At 44.4% G+C, this 23,374-nt stretch overlaps 2 protein-coding genes across 2 annotated transcripts in view; one reads left to right on the plus strand and one right to left on the minus strand.

Annotated features, from left to right (window-relative positions):
* Nucleotides 1-6,504: 6,504 nt before the first annotated feature.
* MAD2L1BP (MAD2L1 binding protein) lies at nucleotides 6,505-19,203 on the minus strand. Its single transcript, XM_053709385.1, has 3 exons — nucleotides 19,050-19,203; nucleotides 14,413-14,646; nucleotides 6,505-9,428 (listed from the first exon to the last, which is right to left on the minus strand). The coding sequence occupies exons 2-3, from the start codon at nucleotides 14,641-14,643 to the stop codon at nucleotides 8,916-8,918; spliced, it is 744 nt and encodes a 247-aa protein (XP_053565360.1). The 5' UTR covers nucleotides 14,644-14,646; nucleotides 19,050-19,203; the 3' UTR covers nucleotides 6,505-8,915.
* A 484-nt stretch (nucleotides 19,204-19,687) lies between these two features.
* The window catches only part of GTPBP2 (GTP binding protein 2), a 198,691-nt gene continuing 195,004 nt past the window's right edge, over nucleotides 19,688-23,374 (plus strand). Inside the window, exon 1 of the mRNA XM_053712754.1 lies at nucleotides 19,688-19,988. Within this exon, the coding sequence (XP_053568729.1) occupies nucleotides 19,800-19,988 (189 nt within the window). The 5' untranslated portion in view covers nucleotides 19,688-19,799. The remainder of the gene's footprint in view (nucleotides 19,989-23,374) is intronic.

Consider the following 23,374-nt stretch of genomic DNA (forward strand, 5'->3'; position numbering starts at 1 on the left):
AGAGATACCGATAGATGTAATAGACACACGTATTTACATCATACCTTTTAATCTATGTTCCTGTGCATACTGCGGTGAGGTGAATTAGAGACTATATATGTTTACACAGAAGAGAATAATAACAAGAAAGCACGTATAACGCTATACAGTTTGAAGCTTTACTCTACATACAAACAAGTGCAAAAAATAATTAAGGTGTGTGAGAGTGCGCCCTATAATCATTCATACATATTTATATATTGGCTTTTAAAAGGTTCTAAATTTATTGTGTATAATTGGTGCATTATTCGTACTCGAGGATTAGGCCAAAGAAAATACTGGGCTGTGATCAGTGACACAGAAGACCTTATAACATATGTAGATATACAAATTTTAATATTTCTTAAGAACTTTCTTTCTCAAACTAAATTTATATATACCTGTGGCTTCTTATTGATCTAGATGAATATGTAAACTGCATAAAGTTTCTAATTATTTAGTTTAGATAACTATTCCCAAAAGTTAACTAAATCGAATTCTGAATTAAAGCCGTTTGGAATTTGAGTTTTGAGTTTAAAGATCCAATAGACGTCCTGTCTACCCAGTATTTGCGACCTATCTCTACCTCTAGGTGGAGTTTTGATTGCTTCTATTACATTCCAGCTAAAAGAGTGGACTGACTGGTTATGAACTTCAATAAAGTGTCGACTCAACTCTGAACAGGGGACTTTATTTCTGATGTCTCCCAGATGCTCTCTAATCCGTGTCCTTACATCACGTGTAGTGAGTCCCACGTATTGACCCTTGCATAGATTGCATTCTGCCAAATATATCACATAATTTGAGCTACAATTGTGACAGCCATGTCACCAAATATTCGAATCAATACAATGATATATGTAACATCGTAAAGAAATATCTCCCAATTTTATATGGGGATGAAATATTAAAAGAAGTAATTGGTGACGGATGTAAATTTGTCTATAAGAAAAATGATACACTTGCTACTTCACTTTCACCTAGTGTCCTAAAGAATACACCGATACAAACTAATGAAAGTTCCTGGTTAAGACACAATGGGAGCTATAGATGTGGCAGCACCCGCTGTAAAGCATCCGACTATCATAATGTCACCAGCACATTTAGATCCTACACAACAGGAGAAACCTTTCAGATACATGGCTGTCACAATTGTAGCTCAAATTATGTGATATATTTGGCAGAATGCAATCTATGCAAGGGTCAATACGTGGGACTCACTACACGTGATGTAAGGACACGGATTAGAGAGCATCTGGGAGACATCAGAAATAAAGTCCCCTGTTCAGAGTTGAGTCGACACTTTATTGAAGTTCATAACCAGTCAGTCCACTCTTTTAGCTGGAATGTAATAGAAGCAATCAAAACTCCACCTAGAGGAGGAGATAGGTCGCAAATACTGGGTAGACAGGAAGTCTATTGGATCTTTAAACTCAAAACTCAAATTCCAAACGGCTTTAATTCAGAATTCGATTTAGTTAACTTTTGGGAATAGTTATCTAAACTAAATAATTAGAAACTTTATGCAGTTTACATATTCATCTAGATCAATAAGAAGCTACAGGTATATATAAATTTAGTTTGAGAAAGAAAGTTCTTAAGAAATATTAAAATTTGTATATCTACATATGTTATAAGGTCTTCTGTGTCACTGATCACAGCCCAGTATTTTCTTTGGCCTAATCCTCGAGTACGAATAATGCACCAATTATACACAATAAATTTAGAACCTTTTAAAAGCCAATATATAAATATGTATGCTAAGAACCAAACAGATCAATTTGTTTCTTAGTTTTAATACCCCTAAGTATCATTAAAAGCTTTCACTATAGAAAGTAGAGAGCTCGTACATCAGGGGTCATGTTTCTTCTTTAGCTCTTTTTTCTTATATACATTTATAATGGCATAGGTTCTTTCATCTTTAAGTCTATTTCTAGAGCCCAGATTCTAAAAATGTGCATTTTATATAAAGAGAATATTATTAAAGTAAATAATGATATAATGATACAATACAATGTGCATTGGATAAACTATATGTATTATACATTAAGGTTTAATACGTTACAGTATGTTACTTAATATCTTTATAAGATGTAAATAATTGTTAATTACACGAGAGATGAATATATTTATGTTCACTTATAAGTAACATATTTAATGACGTATATGTGAAGTTAACAGAATAGAGAGAAAAAGAGAATTTGTATCATAGATATCTAGAGTAGTTTATTATAGATAGAGTTAAATATTCAGCTGATTTGGGTTAACATGTAATTTGATACCTATTTAAGCCTCTGTAAAACATACACTAGACATGGTCTATGATTACGGCAAGAGCTAGCCGAAACGCGTTAGACCTTTCTATGCTTTTACACCTTTTTTTCATGTTTTAACCTATTTCTAATAAAATTTGACTTTTTTTATATATCTACAACTGGGACTTTGCTACATTCTTTTTTCTTGATACTTTCCCTGAGAGTAGAGGAACTCTCTCCACTAAGTCCCAGACCATATCGGCACACAGAGGAGCATTGGCCTATACGGAGGCATTGATTGGATACAGACCGGTGAGAGTGTAGAAGATTTGCCGACGTCACGTCCGATCGGTAAGTCCCGCACACGCCTGCAGTCAAACCGGAGCTGGAGAGAGAGTGACGGTCGTGTTTTTTAGCGTGGCTACCCCCTCGTCCACACAGAGGTGAACCTACCCGAAAGAAGCAGGAGGCTTCCGCCTTCATGGAAAGGTAAAGAAGGGCTAAGGTAAATACGGGTGTGCGGGTGAAGTGTTTGACGAGACCGCCGTGTCAAGTGTTTGCTATATTGCTATACTGCACTAATCTAACCTGGGTTCTGAATATGTATCCGGAAATACACTATTTTGATGCTTAAAAAGTATTTTTACCCACTTGGCAGCGTTATATTAACTTTGTTTTATAACATAATACTCTCACTAGGCGGGTCAATAGTAAGTATCATTAATAGCAGGTGTCGTCCTGTCATTCTGGTTAGAGAGTATTATGGCAACTCACTGCCAGTCATCACATAATACTAATGTCACTGGGTGGGTCAATAGTATCACTAATAGCAGGTGTCGTCCTGTAACTCTGGTTAGAGAGTATTATGGCAACTCACCGCCAGTCATATAATACTAATGTCACTAGGTGGGTCAATAGTAAATATCACTAATAGCAGGTGTCGTCCTGTCATTCTGGTTAGAGAGTATTATGGCAACTCACCGCCAGTCATCACATAATACTTATGTCACTAGGTGGGTCAATAGTAAATATCACTAATAGCAGGTGTCGTCCTGTCATTCTGGTTAGAGGGTATTATGGCAACTCACTGCCAGTCATATAATACTAATGTCACTAGGTGGGTCAATAGTATCACTAATAGCAGGTGTCGTCCTGTCATTCTGGTTAGAGAGTATTATGGCAACTCATCGCCAGTCATCACATAATACTAATGTCACTAGGTGGGTCAATAGTAATTATCACTAATAGCAGGTGTCGTCCTGTAACTCTGATTAGAGAGTATTATGGCAACTCACCGCCAGTCATCATATAATACTAATGTCACTAGGTGGGTCAATAGTATCACTAATAGCAGGTGTCGTTCTGTAACTCTGGTTAGAGAGTATTATGGCAACTCACCGCCAGTCATCATATAATACTAATGTCACTAGGTGGGTCAATAGTATCACTAATAGCAGGTGTCGTCCTGTCATTCTGGTTAGAGAGTATTATGGCAACTCATCGCCAGTCATCACATAATACTAATGTCACTAGGTGGGTCAATAGTAAATATCACTAATAGCAGGTGTCGTCCTGTAACTCTGGTTAGAGAGTATTATGGCAACTCACCGCCAGTCATATAATACTAATGTCATTAGGTGGGTCAATAGTAAATATCACTAATTGCAGGTGTTATTCTGTAACTCTGGTTAGAGAGTATTATGGCAACTCACCGCCAGTCATCACATAATACTAATGTCACTAGGTGGGTCAATAGTATCACTAATAGCAGGTGTCGTCCTGTAACTCTGGTTAGAGAGTATTATGGCAACTCACTGCCAGTCATCACATAATACTAATGTCACTAGGTGGGTCAATAGTATCACTAATAGCAGGTGTCGTCCTGTAACTCTGGTTAGAGAGTATTATGGCAACTCACTGCCAGTCATCACATAATACTCTCACTAGGTGGGTCAATAGTAAATATCACTAATAGCAGGTGTCGTCCTGTCATTCTGGTTAGAGAGTATTATGGCAACTCACTGCCAGTCATCACATAATACTATTGTCACTAGGTGGGTCAATAGTAAATATCACTAATAGCAGGTGTCGTCCTGTAACTCTGGTTAGAGAGTATTATGGCAACTCACTGCCAGTCATCACATAATACTCTCACTAGGTGGGTCAATAGTAAATATCACTAATAGCAGGTGTCGTCCTGTCATTCTGGTTAGAGAGTATTATGGCAACTCACTGCCAGTCATCACATAATACTATTGTCACTAGGTGGGTCAATAGTAAATATCACTAATAGCAGGTGTCGTCCTGTCATTCTGGTTAGAGAGTATTATGGCAACTCACTGCCAGTCATCACATAATACTATTGTCACTAGGTGGGTCAATAGTATCACTAATAGCAGGTGTCGTTCTGTCATTCTGGTTAGAGGGTATTATGGCAACTCACCGCCAGTCATCATATAATACTATTGTCACTAGGCGGGTCAATAGTAAATATCACTAATAGCAAGTGTCGTTCTGTCATTCTGATTAGAGGGTATTATGGCAACTCACCGCCAGTCATCATATAATACTATTGTCACTAGGCGGGTCAATAGTAAATATCACTAATAGCAGGTGTCGCTCTGTCATTCTGGTTAGAGAGTATTATGGCAACTCAATGCCAGTCATCATATAATACTAATGTCACTAGGTGAGTCAATAGTATCACTAATAGCAGGTGTCGTTCTGTCATTCTGGTTAGAGGGTATTATGGCAACTCAATGCCAGTCATCATATAATACTAATGTCACTAGGCGGGTCAATAGTAAATATCACTAATAGCAGGTGTCGCTCTGTCATTCTGGTTAGAGAGTATTATGGCAACTCACCGCCAGTCACATAATACTAATGTCACTAGGTGGGTCAATAGTAAATATAACTAATAGCAGGTGTCGTTCTGTCATTCTGGTTAGAGGGTATTATGGCAACTCACTGCCAGTCATCACATAATACTAATGTCACTAGGTGGGTCAATAGTATCACTAATAGCAGGTGTCGTTCTGTCATTCTGGTTAGAGTATTATGGCAACTCAATGCCAGTCATCACATAATACTTATGTCACTAGGTGGGTCAATAGTAAATATCACCATTTAGTGAGCCTGTATGACAGTAGGGAGTAGCTTTGTTAATGGTAACAGAGGGTGAAGACAGCTTTATGGAGGTATTGTTTAGATCACAGATCTCCAGACTTTTCACATGCACTATTTTTTATTAAAGGGCCCAATACAAATGGTTATTGTCTACTGTACTCAAGGCTGCACCAGTGCTGGAATAATAAGGAATTGCTAGAAATAAATGCAGCTTTTCCCCCCTATATTTAACATGGAATGCTTTAGTAACTGGCTCCCCTGACTATCTGGAAATAAGCTATAATGTTGTGATGATGATATGCGCCAAGGACGACATACGCAGACCACTTTACTGCTCACATACAAATGAGCTCCTGCACTGATAAGGTAGTTACTGTGTAGCATGGTCAGCAGACAACAATCATCATGGTAGTATGATGTACATTTGCAGGGTTATAGCCTTAACAAGTCAGCAGGTATAAAAAAAACACTATTTCAGAGCTAAATTACATGAAAAGAGGGAAAATATAATAAAATTATATTGCAAAGTCGTTTAGTTACACATAACTTAAAGGGGGACTAAAGTCAAAGTGAAACTTTCAGGATTCAGATAGAACAGTAGTTAAATGAGACTTTTATTTCCATTATCAAGTTCTCTCTTTATACGCACTCTTCTTGAGGCACCAGCCCCTACTGAGCATGTGCAAGAGTCCACAGTGTATGAGTCTCATTGGCTGATGGCTGTCACATGATACAGGGGACCAGCCAATTGGAGTAAATTTTCAAATAAAAAAAAAAGTGATATTGCGTTGTCTTTTTATCATGCACTTGTAGATGCAAGTCTACTTATTTAATGATCCTTTACTACTTTATATAAAAATCTAAATGTGTTCTTTAATGTAACCTTTTGTTTCCCAAAACTCTTTATTTTGAAATTAAAGCTACTTGGTACCCAGACCATCTCCCATAGTGCGAGTGGCGCTTGCATGATCAAGAAACCGTTTGTAACTAGTAAGCGTATCACACCATTAGCGGCGTAACTCCCTCTACTATAGATCTGTCCCCAGAGGAAACCGCATGCACAAGATTATACATTCCACCCCAAACAGATTTCAGGAGCAAGTTGGTAAAAAAATAATTTATTCTCATGATAAAACTTTACATTCCCTGCAGAGGAGTGAATGAACAGCCATCCCATGGTGCAATGCTTCCACAAGGCGCCAGAAAGGGTCTGGTGTTATAGGCGGCTGTTCTGCTCATTGTATAAGGCCGAACAGACAAACTCACAGCAACCTCAGCTCATACTTTATATTTACTAAACACTGGGAGCAGCAGCCTCATGAAAGCTACATAATATATAGACAGCTCATCTGTACTGTTAAAGGGACACTGAACCCACATTTTTTTTCTTTCACGATTCAAACAGAGCTGACATTTTAAGCAACTTTCTAATTTACTCCTATTGTCAATTTTTCTTCATTCTCTTGCTATATTTTAAAAGCAGGAATGTAAATCTTAGCAGCCAGCCCATGGATAGCGCTCGCTTATTGGAGGCTGACATTTACCCACCAATAAGCAAGCATAACCCAGGTTCTCAACCAAAAATGGCCGGCTCCTATACATCACTTTCCTGCTTTTTAAATAAAGGTAGCAAGAGAACGAAGAAAAAATGATAATAGAAGTAAATTAGAAAGTTGCTGCTCTCATAAAAACAAAATGTGAGTTTAGTGACCCCGATCACAAGAACCATAGCTATTCGCCTCACACGAGGGTGACAATAGGGCTTGTGTATCTGTCTGGGTTACAAGACAAAAGAGGAAGCTCACCTAGATCATGCTGTACCAGTGTATTATAGACCGTGACTAACACTGCATGTTGTAAAGTCCTTTACAGTCCCCGGCTGGGCCAGGTACACTATTTGGGATAGGATACAGGTCGTGCGAGGGCAGACAACACCAGCACCGCTCCTTTGGGCCTTAAAGGGACACTGAACCCAATTTTATTCTTTCGTGATTCAGACAGAGCAGCAATTTTAAGCAACGTTCTAATTTACTCCTATTATCACATTTTCTTTGTTCTCTTTATTTGAAAAAGAAGGCATCTAAGCTAAGGAGCCATTAATTTTTTTGTTTAGGACCCTGGACAGCACTTGTTTATGGGTGGGTGAATTTATCCACCAATCAGCAAGAACAACCCAGGTTGTTCACCAAAAATGGGCCGGCATCTAAACTTACATTCTTGATTTTCAAATAAAGATAGCAAGAGAATGAAGAAAATTGATAATAGGAGTAAATTAGAAAGTTGCTGCTCTATCTGAATCACGAAAGAAAAACATTTAGGTTCAGTGTCCCTTTAAGGTTTTAGTATTTGTTTAACACTAGTGAAGTCAGTTTGCAGTTCATAAAGACTCTTGTTGACAAGTGACAATACAGGACTAGAGTCACATGATGTGTATCGCTCGACTCACTTGTAATACCAGACATAGCTTAACCCCTGAAGCAGTCAATCCTTTTTATAATGCGCTAAAACTACGTAACAGTAGAGACCAGTAATTCATTACATAGACAAGATGCTGGTCACATTCTGCAATATCTGACAATCGTCACCATAATTTAGGTTAACTACAGCTAATTAATTACCGCCATGGTGCATGGTGAGTAATGGAAGCCCAGTTCCTGTAGATAGAATGGCGTTCTCTTTAAACATCAATGGTCACCAATAACTATGTTTAGGAGGTAGAAGATTGGGTTTTTCTTTTTATGTACAATGCCCAAAAGGAAACTCCACTTACACGCCAGGGCTGTTTTGTGTAAGAATATAAATAAATTACTGTTACATCATTTCAAGCAACGGTGTAAGAACCTGGATCACACCCCCGCCCCTCTGCAGTCCAGAAGCTGCATATTATTATAGTAGAAAGGGCATTAGCTTAACTATATACCCCAGAGAACAAAAGCCCACCAGACAGCAAACCACCAGGAGATGCTGCGGATGAAATCTAAATGATCCTGGGTCTATAGAAACAAGGCCACTTCTCAGCACCACTTATTTAACAGTTAGGATTTCTCTCTATCCTAAAGAATTTCCAGAAGACAATAAAATGAATCTGGTTGTGTCTGCCCTTGGTGGCCCAGGCATGTGGGGGCCTCAGTGACGGTGAAGCAGACACCGAGCTATGACCGGAAATAAAGCTTTACCACTTACGCTCCTCTCGCTGTAAATTCATTTAAAAAGATAAAACAATAAAAATCATTACACAGCCTACAATATAGGCAACAATTGTCCTCATTTAAAATTAAGCACAATATCGTATGTAAAGGATTTCCCATAGAAGACCATAGTGTTTTTGTCTGCCGTCTGCACCTCCTTGGCAGCTGTTCCTGTATTCAGCGATAGGATAAATCGCTGGCAGAGACCAACTGGGGGATCAGCTCTGTTATGTCTCCATCAGATAAATTATACTTTTGCTACGTAAGTGGCATTTTAGGGAAAACGCACGTTACCCCGGGGTCAGATATGGAGAGTTTTAAAGGTTCAATTCTGAAATCCTTTGATAGTTATGGGGGCCTGGAACCAAATATAGTCATCTTTCTTCTGGTCAACTGTCTCAGCCTCACCACAGGAGAGTTTTACTGCTAATGTGTGGCCCCTACTTGGCACCTTATAGTTTAGTTTGGGTCGGAACCAGTTTGTGCCACAGTCTCTGTGCGCCTGCACCATCAGCACCAAGCACATGAGGGGAGAGGACTGCAGGTCACTAAATGGGTCTGCTACAAAGATTGAGTGGAACAACTGACGTAGGCAAGGGCGAGTGCGCAGGCTCTGATCGCCATTGCCCACCTGCACACCCTCCATATTTATCTCATACAGCTCTTTGGGGTTCAGTGGGTTTCCCCCCAAAAGAAGCAGCACCCGAGGAACTTGTGTAAGAGTAAAAAGTATTTCCAGCTCATGCAAGAGCTCCTCTAGCTCTGAGATGGTACGCTGGCAGCGCCGGGCATCTAAATCCTCTGCCTTGGGGTGTCTCCTTCCTGCATCCTCACTGACCTGGAAAGACAAGAAGGGAAGAGGTTAGGGTAGATGTGCCAGGCATAGTGAGAGGGGAAAACAAGAAGCTTAGATCTCACTTATGAAATACATATTTAAAGGGACACTCAACCCAATTTTTTTTCTTTCGCGATTCAGATAAAGCAGCAATTTTAAGCAACTTTCTAATTTACTCCTATTATCAAATTTTCTTCATTTTCTTGCTGTCTTTATTTGAAAAATGCATTGAGGCATTTTTGGTTCAGAACTCTGGACAGCACTTTTTATTGGTGGATGAATGTATCTACCAATCAGCAAGAACAACCCAGGTAGTTCACCAAAAATGGGCAGGCATCTAAACTTACATTCTTGCATTTCAAATAAAGATACCAAGAGAATGAAGAAAATGTGAAAATAGGAGTAAATTAGAAAGTAGCTTAAAATTTCACGCTCTATCTGAATCACGGAAGAAAAAATTTGGGTTCAGTGTCCCTTTAATAAGCATTGGGAAATATACATAAAAATAAGACCCACACAAAACATTTAGAATGGAGAAATGGGATACTGTCAGGGTACAGGTAAAAGACAGACAGACAGACAGACAGACAATATTCACTCCATGCGAGTAAAATAAAGCTGCACTCACAGGTCTTGTAGAAATGTTTCTTTATTATACACAAATGACAGTGTTCAATACACAAATACCCCCAGACGTTTCGGTGCGCCTCTGGCACCTTTCTCAATGGGTCTGCTTCTAATCCTCCAACAAACAATCTAACTATCCGCCACCCTTATCACTATTTAAACCCCTAAGCGTGCTCTTAATTTCCGGTATTAATAATTATTAATACCGGAAATTAAGAGCACGCTTAGGGGTTTAAATAGTGATAAGGGTGGCGGGTAGTTAAAAAAAAAAAAAAAGAGAGAAAAAAAAAGGAGAAAAAAAGAGAAAAAAAGAGAAAAAAAAAAAAAAAAAAAAAAAAGATATAGAATAAAATTTATTAGCCTCTTCGTTTTTAAGAATATTTGTGGACCTAAAAAGAAATGATTAATCAACACTTATTTTTATTTCAGATGGACCATAGACAAAATTCATGCATTCAGAATTTGTTAGAAACATGCTGTATTTGTATGAATATATATATATATATATATATATATATAAAACAGATTTATAAATTAATTTCAGAATAATTAGCAGTATAAATTGCTTTAATATAATGTTAAAGACACATGGTGTTTTATATTAAAATAATCAGAAAAATGATATGATGCTGCCCCATCTATAATTAATATTGTGAGTAAATGATGCAGGAAGTTATGGTCTAATGACCATAACCACTTCATAGAAATATTGAATTGTTAAAAATGTTGGATGGTGAAATGTATTGCTGTGTTGTTGTCATGCTGCCCCGATGTACAAAATCCGGTGTTGCGATGCAGGTATTACAGCCAAGAGACGATTGGCTGTTGCAGGGATGCATCTCCCTGACAACATGCATTCCCAGATGAACCAATCCATATTCAGTTTCAAAGGGCCAATCCCGACAATGATGGGTACTGATCAAAAAAAGGGGAGGGGTGAGATCAGATGATTTAACCCCAAGAATGGAGGGAAAAATAGGCTGCTGTTGGCTAACCCTGAAGGAAAATAACTGCTACAGTTATTATAAAGCAAACAGCTATTTGTATGCTCCATATGCGGATATCCCCATTTTTTGTATTCTGAGGTGAGATTGTTCCTATTAAGAAATACTGGATATCGATTGGTGTTCATCTTGGTAATGTATTAAAAGATTGCTGTAGTAAATAAATGTAAAGAGCTGTTTGTATTTTAGCTCATATTCATAGTCTATGTATTGTTAAAAATATATCCTTAATGCTAAATTGTTTTATCTGTGCAAATATAGAGTTATAATTCAGAGTTTGGCTATTGGCACAAATATATACAATTTCTGATGTTTTAATAGAAGTGTATATTGTACTATTGTTTAACTTAGCACTGTTAATTGTATTGCTGAATGTTAGTAGCTGCTATCTTAAAGGGCCACTGTAAGTAAATATTTTCTATGCCTGTTACTAACTACCCCAAATACGCTTTTTATCAATAGCATTTCATTAACATATCTCTACCGTATATCAGAAATCTTGTCTGCAAATTTAATTGTTTTCCAAACCCACTCCTTTGCTCTGTACCAATCAGTTTACAATACCTAGGTTTCAAAATGGCGCATTAAACACAAAGTTATTGGTTTAAGTATTTTGAACACTCAGTGCTGAAAATAGTGGGCAGGATAACGTGACATCATCGGCGAATAAAAGATATAACTTTTAGAACGTTATGAAACTTCGTTTTGGAGAAAATATAGGTCAGTAGGTTTTAATTAATGTTTATTAACTTTAATATGTTAGTTGTTTAGCTTAAAAATTATAACAGAAAGTAATCCTTTAAGTCTCACTGTGATATTTTAAATGCAACTCTGAATGAAAGGCTATTGTGAATAAAGGTAAACGTGTATGAACTCTGCATAGCATATTTTAATAGTTTTTAAACGCGTATAATATTGATTCATATTCTGGTTCCCATAAATATATTTCAAATGTGTTCATAGATATTAACTAATAATAAAGAATTCAGGAATTTATATTAATTTTATTGTCTTAGTATATGCATATTTGATTGTGGGTTTAGTTTAAAGAAAGATTGTTAAATATATTAAAGGGACACTGAACCCAAATTTTTTCTTTCGTGATTCAGATAGAGCATGCAATTTTAAGCAACTTTCTAAATTTACTCCTATTATCAATTTTTCTTCGTTCTATTTCTATCTTTATTTGAAAAAGGCATCTAAGCTTTTTTTCTTGGTTCAGAACTCTGTACAGCACTTTTTAATTGGTGGATGAATTTATCCACCAATCAGCAAAGACAACCCAGGTTGTTCACCAAAAATGGGCCGGCATCTAAACTTACATTTTTGCATTTCAAATAAACATACCAAGAGAATAAAGAACATTTGATAATAGAAGTAAATTAGAAAGTTGCTTAAAATTTTATGTTCTATCTGAATCATGAAAGAAAAAATTTGGGTACAGTGTCCCTTTAAGTTATAACCCTGCCATATACTCAAAATATTATTTGGAGAGTACTGCTAAGATTCTTATAAATATACTGACAATACGTACGTACGTACGTAAAATTATTATTTTTCAAAGAAACCATAAATATAAGTATGTACATATTTCCATTCATTACCCAACCAACCAGATGCTCTGGTCACAAACGCTCATCACCAGACGGACCAGAACAAGTGACACACACGTGTCCCCGCCCAATGACATGGCCTTTCTACAGCAACATCCACTCAATGATGGCTCAAGTTCTTCCGAGAGTTCTCATCCTCTCTTTATACTTAAGCCTGGTTAAACTGACCTAATTATACCAAGTGGTGTCAGAATATAAACCGCTTGCCATACAGAAAACCCCTAGGTCTACCATACAAGCCCATGCTACAAACTAAACACCTTGATAGTTTATTTCAAATGGAAAGTGGTTTCATTACACAAAACATTGTGGGGGGACGTGACCTCATTGCAAACATTTGTACAACAATTGAATAGGTCAGTGGCAGGACTGGAAGCGACTTGTTTTTTTGTTGATTGTTTTTACACACAAAAGGTCTATAAATTGTGCATTGATTTATACAGAAAAAGCACGGATAGGAACAATGATGTGTTAAAAAAATGCCTTACCTAGTAGTAAAATGTTAAGAATCAAAAGAATTGTTGCTGATAAAAATCTTATGCCTCGGCACGTGAGAGAAATGGGACAGAGTTTTGTAAAAAGAGGTTATCCAGAGAAGAAATAACAAACATACAGAACTGGTACCAAAGAATGAAGGAAAGGAAATGAGAGATGTTATAGCACTAAAAAAGCACAGGATCGTATCTTTGTTTGAACTGCTTTATTAGTGTAGTGCCATTATTAAAGGGAATTAATTTGTTCATCCAATGACAGGAAGGGGTTTTAAAATCAGAGAGTAATATAGCTGTGAATCATGAATCATCATATGTAGTCTATCTTTTAAAATGTCCTTGTTCAAAATTCTACATAGGATAACTGACAAGAAAAATGGGGGAAGATTGCCCCAATATGAATCCAATATCAGGTGCAGTGATTAACAAAATGCTCCGATACTGGTGCTGTTAAATGTAGGACATATCAGCCAGTTACGCCAGCAAATCATAGGCAGCTTATGCACAATGGGGAAGAGGAGGAGATAGAGAATTAATACTAAAGCAAAAAGAAGCCTATTGGACACATTGCAACCAAAAGGTTTAAATAGAGAGTTGGACGACATTTGTCAGCATTTTTATAGAATCATTTTCTGATAACAAACGTGTAAAGTGGACAAAGAAGTTATTCATTTGAAATGCACTGTAAAAAGAAATTGTATTATTGAAGGTTGCAACAATGTATAATAGTGTGATTCTTACGATAACAAATGGACCACTGAATTGTGCTCAAGAATAGAAAATAAGAATTTTTTGGTATAGAAAGGGTTAAGTTTAAGATTTGTAAAGGGTTCACACAGGTATAATTAGTAGGCATGATTAAGGGCCAGTAGGCTGGAAACGTCACTGTTTGTACAAGAACTGTTAAGTGCTTTCCTATAACTCTTCTCACTCTAAGATCAGACACAAATTATTGTATGAACAAATCTCAAAAAATCAGTTTTTCTACAGTACAAACATCCTCATACTAAACTATGTAGATTATGTATTCAATTATAATATTCTCACTCTCATTTGCCATAAACGTTAACTATTTCAGAGCAGTTGGTATAACAACACTGCCTCTATGCCTTGCTGAATATCACTGAAGATTAAAACCAAAAACCTAAGTACAAGGCTGGAAAGGGCACACAAGTGACAGTGACAAGGCACACAAGTGACAGTGACAAGGCACACAAGTGACAGCGAGTGAGCCCGTCAGCAGGAATCTCACCTGCTGTTTCCTACTGAACGATACAAGCTGCTCATAGGGCAGCGGCAGTTGATGTCTCTGATGCAGAATATGCTTGAGCAGCTCACAGGTGAAAAGACAGCAACTGTCCCGGGTCACTAGTCCTGGGAAAACCACAGACACCACACGCCCATCCTGTGAGCAGCGTCGGTGTTGTGCAAGGTTTGTGCCGCGTGTTCTCCTTGGGGGCTCTTCTGACACTTTCTGTTCCATGCTCTGAGAAAGGAATCGAACAGTAAGAAAAGCAGTGAGAGCCCAAACTAACCCAAAGAGCAAAAAGGGTTAGAGACCCCCAAAGAGCAAAAGGGTTACAGCAGGGGTCAGCAACCTTGGGGCCCCAGATGTTTTGGAACTACATTTCCCATGATGCTCAGACAACCTAAAGAGTGTATCAGCATTATGGAAAATGTAGTTCCAAAACATATAGGGGCCCAAGGTTGCTGACCCCTGGGTTAGAGAACCCAAAGAGCAAAAGGGTTACAGAACCCAATAATAAAAGTTCCACTCAAACCCCTTGGGAGATTCACTCAAACCATAATAATAGTTTCCCCAATGTGCTCCACTTTCTATATCCTGCGCACACTCAGTTCACCCTCTTGCATTTCCACCTGCCCTTACACATTGCTTTCTCAGATAATGCTCAGCACCTAACTACAGTCACGCATTTTCCCCCAGGTCAGCATGCCCTCCCCTCATAACACTAACTGCCCCCTCACTCCTATTCACCCCCAGCTCACACACTAACTGCCCCCTCACTCCTATTCACCCCCAGCTCACACACTAACTGCCCCCTCACTCCTATTCACCCCCAGCTCACACACTAACTGCCCCCTCACTCCTATTCACCCCCAGCTCACACACTAACTGCCCCCTCACTCCTATTCACCCCCAGCTCACACACTAACTGCCCCCTCACTCCTATTCACCCCCAGCTCACACACTAACTGCCCCCTCACTCCTATTCACCCCCAGCTCACACACTAACTGCCCCCTCACTCCTATTCACCCCCAGCTCACACACTAACTGCCCCCTCACTCCTATTCACCCCCAGCTCACACACTAACTGCCCCCTCACTCCCATTCACCCCCAGCTCACACACTAACTGCCCCCTCACTCCTATTCACCCCCAGCTCACACACTAACTGCCCCCTCACTCCTATTCACCCCCAGCTCACACACTAACTGCCCCCTCACTCCTATTCACCCCCAGCTCACACACTAACTGCCCCCTCACTCCTATTCACTCCCAGCTCACACACTAACTGCCCCCTCACTCCTATTCACTCCCAGCTCACACACTAACTGCCCCCTCACTCCTATTCACCCCCAGCTCACACTCTAACTGCCCCCTCACTCCCATTCCCCCTCAGCTCACACTCTAACTGCCCCCTCACTCCCATTCCCCCTCAGCTCACACTAACTGCCCCCTCACTCCCATTCCCCCTCAGCTCACACTAACTGCCCCCTCACTCCCATTCCCCCTCAGCTCACACTAACTGTCCCCTCACTCCCATTCCCCCCCAGCTCACACTAACTGCCCCCTCACTCCCATTCCCCCCCAGCTCACACTAACTGCCCCCTCACTCCCATTCCCCCCAGCTCACACTAACTGCCCCCTCACTCCCCCCCCAGCTCACACTAACTGCCCCCTCACTCCCCCCCAGCTCACACTAACTGCCCCCTCACTCCCCCCCCAGCTCACACTAACTGCCCCCTCACTCCCCCCCCAGCTCACACTAACTGCCCCCTCACTCCCCCCCCCAGCTCACACTAACTGCCCCCTCACTCCCCCCCAGCTCACACTAACTGCCCCCTCACTCCCCCCCAGCTCACACTAACTGCCCCCTCACTCCCCCCCCAGCTCACACTAACTGCCCCCTCACTCCCCCCCCAGCTCACACTAACTGCCCCCTCACTCCCCCCCCAGCTCACACTTACTGCCCCCTCACTCCCATTCCCCCCCAGCTCACACTTACTGCCCCCTCACTCCCATTCCCCCCAGCTCACACTAACTGCCCTCACACTTACTGCCCCCTCACTCCCATCCCCCCCCAGCTCACACTTACTGCCCCCTCACTCCCATTCCCCCCCCCAAATCACACTAACTGCCCCCTCACTCCCATTTCCCCCCCAAATCACACTAACTGCCCCCTCACTCCCATTTCCCCCCAGCTCACACTAACTGCCCCCTCACTCCCATTTCCCCCCAGATCACACTAACTGCCCCCTCACTCCCCCCCCCCCCAGCTCACACTAACTGCCCCCTCACTCCCATTCCCCCCAGATCACACTAACTGCCCCTTCACTCCCATTCCCCCAGCTCACACTAACTGCCCCCTCACTCCCATTCCCCCTCACTCCCAATCCCCCAAGCTCACACTAACTGCCCCCTCACTCCCATTCCCCCCCAGCTCACACTAACTTCCCCCTCACTCCCCCCCCAGCTCACACTAACTGCCCCCTCACTCCCCCCCCAGCTCACACTAACTGCCCCCTCACTCCCCCCCCAGCTCACACTAACTGCCCCCTCACTCCCCCCCCAGCTCACACTAACTGCCCCCTCACTCCCCCCCCAGCTCACACTAACTGCCCCCTCACTCCCCCCCAGCTCACACTAACTGCCCCCTCACTCCCCCCCCAGCTCACACTAACTGCCCCCTCACTCCCCCCCCCAGCTCACACTAACTGCCCCCTCACTCCCCCCCCCAGCTCACACTAACTGCCCCCTCACTCCCCCCCCAGCTCACACTAACTGCCCCCTCACTCCCCCCCCCCAGCTCACACTAACTGCCCCCTCACCCCCCCCCCCCAGCTCACACTAACTGCCCCCTCACTCCCCCCCCAGCTCACACTAACTGCCCCCTCACTCCCCCCCCAGCTCACACTAACTGCCCCCTCACTCCCCCCCCAGCTCACACTAACTGCCCCCTCACTCCCCCCCCCAGCTCACACTAACTGCCCCCTCACTCCCCCCCCCAGCTCACACTAACTGCCCCCTCACTCCCCCCCCAGCTCACACTAACTGCCCCCTCACTCCCCCCCCCCCAGCTCACACTAACTGCCCCCTCACTCCCCCCCCCCAGCTCACACTAACTGCCCCCTCACTCCCCCCCCCCCCAGCTCACACTAACTGCCCCCTCACTCCCCCCCAGCTCACACTAACTGCCCCCTCACTCCCCCCCAGCTCACACTTACTGCCCCCTCACTCCCATTCCCCCTCAGCTCACACTTACTGCCCCCTCACTCCCATTCCCCCCAGCTCACACTAACTGCCCTCACACTTACTGCCCCCTCACTCCCATTCCCACCCCAGCTCACACTAACTGCCCCCTCACTCCCATTCCCCCTCAGCTCACACTTACTGCCCCCTCACTGCCATTCCCCCCCCAGCTCAGACTTACTGCCCCCTCACTGCCATTCCCCCCCCAGCTCACACTAATTGCCCCCTCACTCCCATTCCCCCCCCCCCCCAGCTCACACTAATTGCCCCCTCACTCCCATCCCCCCCCAGCTCACACTAATTGCCCCACTCACTCCCATTCCCCCCAGCTCACACTAACTGCCCCCTCACTCCCATTCCCCCCCCAGCTCAGACTTACTGCCCCCTCACTCCCATTCCCCCCCCAGCTCACACTTACTGCCCCCTCACTGCCATTCCCCCCCCCCCAGCTCACACTAATTGCCCCCTCACTCCCATTCCCCCCCCCCCAGCTCACACTAATTGCCCCCTCACTCCCATCCCCCCCCCAGCTCACACTAATTGCCCCACTCACTCCCATTCCCCCCAGCTCACACTAACTGCCCCCTCACTGCCATTCCCCCCCCAGCTCACACTAACTGCCCCCTCACTCCCATTCCCCCCCCAGCTCACACTAACTGCCCCCTCACTCCCATTCCCCCCCCAGCTCACACTAACTGCCCCCTCACTCCCATTCCCCCAGCTCACACTAACTGCCCCCTCACTCCCATTCCCCCAGCTCACACTAACTGCCCCCTCACTCCCATTCCCCCCCAGCTCACACTAATTGCCCCCTCACTCCCATTCCCCCCCAGCTCACACTAATTGCCCCCCTCACTCCCATTCCCCCCCAGCTCACACTAATTGCCCCCTCACTCCCATTCCCCCCCCCAGCTCACACTAATTGCCCCCTCACTCCCATTCCCCCCCCCCCCCAGCTCACACTAATTGCCCCCTCACTCCCATTCCCCCCCAGCTCACACTAATTGCCCCCTCACTCCCATTCCCCCCCCCCCCAGCTCACACTAATTGCCCCCTCACTCCCATTCCCCCCCAGCTCACACTAATTGCCCCCTCACTCCCATACCCCCCCCAGCTCACACTAATTGCCCCCTCACTCCCATTCCCCCCCCCCAGCTCACACTAATTGCCCCCTCACTCCCATTCCCCCCCCCCAGCTCACACTAATTGCCCCACTCACTCCCATTCCCCCAGCTCACACTAATTGCCCCACTCACTCCCATTCCCCCAGCTCACACTAATTGCCCCACTCACTCCCATTCCCCCAGCTCACACTAATTGCCCCACTCACTCCCATTCCCCCAGCTCACACTAACTGCCCCTAAGTCCCTCGGTCATTGAGTCCCTCCTGTACCTACCACCACATACAGTCAGTATAAAACTGAGTATGAAAGTTATCGACACTCCCCGGGTTTCCCGATTCAAATCGAGTGCGTCACTTCCGTTGCCAGCCTGAATGACGAGTTTCCGACAAGTCTCCATGGCGACAGCAAATGTTTAAGGAGGGGCTAAATTACGTGGAAATATGTGACAGCCGGGAGGTGTGGCCTATGTAACGTGTTACGACCCAATAAGGCTTATTGGGTCGTAATACGTAACAGAGACAGCGCATGCTCTGCGCTTTCTGATGCAACTTCAGTGTAATACCTACTACAAGTCCCAGCATGCCGTGCGGCACCTGATGCAATCTCGGGTAAACACTAGTTTGAGGGCGTGGCAGAAACTATTTGTTGTTCTTCCAAAGCCCGGTTTGTGGGCGTGATCCAACCTCAACTTTACTATGATTTGGTAGCCGTGTCATAGTAGGCGTGTTTTTGTGAAATCTGGGCGGAACCCAAAGATAAAACTACTGACAGCTCAGTACTTGTCACCGGGTTTGTTAGTGGGCGTGACCAGAAAGCGCAGGCAGTGGGCGGGGGTTACACAATGCTGGCGGCGGATTGGTTAGATTGTCAGCGCTAGGGGGCGTGTCGGGGCCTGGGCGGTTCGAGTTGTTTAGCGGATTGTCCTTAGTACTTAGCCGGGACTGTTGCTGGGAAGCGGGTGCCGGGGAGCTGTGAAGGGCGGAGAGGACAGCCAGACATAGGCAGGGAGCTCTCCGCAGCCCGATGCCCGCGCTGGGCGCACCGTGTCAGGCAGGAGGAACAGGCCGTAGGGCCGGTGGAATGGAGCCGCGGGTGTTTGAGCTTTTCGGGCCAGGAGCCAGCGGGGCAACCAGAGGGAGAGCCGGCACCAAGGGCAAGAAAGGCAGAGGACGGAGCAGCAAGAGCAATAACCCGCCCTACCTTCCCCCAGAGGTGAGAGCACCCAGCCTGGACATTCAGAGAACCATAATAATAGGGAACATCCTGGTCACTGAGAGACTGAGAGAGACAGACTGACTGAGGGAGAGAGAGACAGACTGAGACTGAGGGAGAGAGAGAGACAGACTGAGACTGAGGGAGAGAGAGACAGACTGAGGGAGAGAGAGAGACAGACTGACTGAGGGAGAGAGAGAGACAGACTGAGACTGAGGGAGAGAGAGAGACAGACTGACTGAGGGAGAGAGAGAGACAGACTGACTGAGGGAGAGACAGACTGACTGAGGGAGAGAGAGAGACAGACTGACTGAGGGAGAGAGAGAGACAGACTGACTGAGGGAGAGAGAGAGACAGACTGACTGAGGGAGAGAGAGAGACAGACTGACTGAGGGAGAGAGAGAGACAGACTGACTGAGGGAGAGAGAGAGACAGACTGACTGAGGGAGAGAGAGAGACAGACTGACTGAGGGAGAGAGAGAGACAGACTGAGACTGAGGGAGAGAGAGAGAGAGAGAGACAGACTGACTGAGGGAGAGAGAGAGACAGACTGACTGAGGGAGAGAGAGAGACAGACTGACTGAGGGAGAGAGAGAGACAGACTGACTGAGGGAGAGAGAGAGACAGACTGACTGAGGGAGAGAGAGAGACAGACTGAGACTGAGGGAGAGAGAGACAGACTGAGACTGAGGGAGAGAGAGACAGACTGAGACTGAGGGAGAGAGAGACAGACTGAGACTGAGGGAGAGAGAGACAGACTGAGACTGAGGGAGAGAGAGAGACAGACTGAGACTGAGGGAGAGAGAGAGACAGACTGAGACTGAGGGAGAGAGAGAGACAGACTGACTGAGGGAGAGAGAGAGACAGACTGACTGAGGGAGAGAGAGAGACAGACTGACTGAGGGAGAGAGAGAGAGACAGACTGACTGAGGGAGAGAGAGAGACAGACTGACTGAGGGAGAGAGAGAGACAGACTGACTGAGGGAGAGAGAGAGACAGACTGACTGAGGGAGAGAGAGAGACAGACTGACTGAGGGAGAGAGAGAGACAGACTGACTGAGGGAGAGAGAGAGACAGACTGACTGAGGGAGAGAGAGAGACAGACTGACTGAGGGAGAGAGAGAGACAGACTGACTGAGGGAGAGAGAGAGACAGACTGACTGAGGGAGAGAGAGAGACAGACTGACTGAGGGAGAGAGAGAGACAGACTGACTGAGGGAGAGAGAGAGACAGACTGACTGAGGGAGAGAGAGAGACAGACTGACTGAGGGAGAGAGAGAGACAGACTGACTGAGGGAGAGAGAGAGACAGACTGACTGAGGGAGAGAGAGAGACAGACTGACTGAGGGAGAGAGAGAGACAGACTGACTGAGGGAGAGAGACAGACTGACTGAGGGAGAGAGAGAGACAGACTGACTGAGGGAGAGAGAGAGACAGACTGACTGAGGGAGAGAGAGAGACAGACTGACTGAGGGAGAGAGAGAGACAGACTGACTGAGGGAGAGAGAGAGACAGACTGACTGAGGGAGAGAGAGAGACAGACTGACTGAGGGAGAGAGAGAGACAGACTGACTGAGGGAGAGAGAGAGACAGACTGACTGAGGGAGAGAGAGAGACAGACTGACTGAGGGAGAGAGAGAGACAGACTGACTGAGGGAGAGAGAGAGACAGACTGACTGAGGGAGAGAGAGAGACAGACTGACTGAGGGAGAGAGAGAGACAGACTCTGACTGAGGGAGAGAGAGAGACAGACTGAGACTGAGGGAGAGAGAGAGACAGACTGAGACTGAGGGAGAGAGAGAGACAGACTGAGACTGAGGGAGAGAGAGAGACAGACTGAGACTGAGGGAGAGAGAGAGACAGACTGAGACTGAGGGAGAGAGAGAGACAGACTGAGACTGAGGGAGAGAGAGAGACAGACTGAGACTGAGGGAGAGAGAGAGACAGACTGAGACTGAGGGAGAGAGAGAGACAGACTGAGACTGAGGGAGAGAGAGAGACAGACTGAGACTGAGGGAGAGAGAGAGACAGACTGAGACTGAGGGAGAGAGAGAGACAGACTGAGACTGAGGGAGAGAGAGAGACAGACTGAGACTGAGGGAGAGAGAGAGACAGACTGAGACTGAGGGAGAGAGAGAGACAGACTGAGACTGAGGGAGAGAGAGAGACAGACTGAGACTGAGGGAGAGAGAGAGACAGACTGAGACTGAGGGAGAGAGAGAGACAGACTGAGACTGAGGGAGAGAGAGAGACAGACTGAGACTGAGGGAGAGAGAGAGACAGACTGAGACTGAGGGAGAGAGAGAGACAGACTGAGACTGAGGGAGAGAGAGAGACAGACTGACTGAGGGAGAGAGAGACAGACTGAGACTGAGGGAGAGAGAGAGACAGACTGAGACTGAGGGAGGGAGAGAGACAGACTGAGACTGAGGGAGAGAGACAGACTGAGACTGAGGGAGAGAGACAGACTGAGGGGGGGAGAGAGAGACTGAGGGGGAGAGAGAGAGAGAGAGACTGAGGGGGAGAGAGAGAGACTGAGGGGGAGAGAGAGAGACTGAGGGGGAGAGAGAGAGACTGAGGGGGAGAGAGAGAGAGAGAGACAAACTAAGGACCTATGTACCTTATTACACACACAGTCTGTATTATTGTTAGTCATACAGTGGTTTGATCATGTTTTTGTATCTGTCTAAATTTCAACAGCCGAAAGCACTTAATAAATAAGCAACTCCCACAGATGGAGCGATAACACACGTCATATAAATATCTGTCATCTGTTGCAGTGTTTGTGTTTATGTGTCTGACACATGACCCAGCAGTGACATCCTGAACCTCAGTATTGCTGCTGGCACTCATGACATGTATCTAAACTTAGTTACATCACTGTGTTTTGTTTACCAGCCGTATTCTACGTTCTATATCTGTACTGCTGCCTCTTTAGCCCCTATTGCCCACACAGCTCACCAAGCGTCACTATAAAGAGTCTAATCAGTTACAGGACAGCAGACAGGCTAAGTGAGGGTTAATAACAGGGACTTGTCTGGGCTTGTTACACATATACTGGAATGTATCCGCAATCCACCTAGTTACATATGCAACCTGTGGGAGAAACTAAGGACCTATGTACCTTATTACATACACAGTCTGTGGGATAAACTAAGGACCTACAGTATCCCACAAAAGTGAGTACACCCCTCATTTTTGTAAACATTTTATTATATCTTCATGTGACAACACTGAAGAAATTACACTTTACTACAATGTAAAGTAGTGAGTGTACAGCCAGTATAACAGTGTAAATTTGCTGTCCCCTCAAAATAACTCAACACACAGCCATTAATGTCTAAACCGTTGGCAACAAAAGTGAGTACACCCCTAAGTGGACATGT

The sequence above is a fragment of the Bombina bombina genome, chromosome 4 (assembly GCF_027579735.1).
Source record: "Bombina bombina isolate aBomBom1 chromosome 4, aBomBom1.pri, whole genome shotgun sequence".
NCBI classification, from domain to species: Eukaryota; Metazoa; Chordata; class Amphibia; order Anura; family Bombinatoridae; genus Bombina; species Bombina bombina.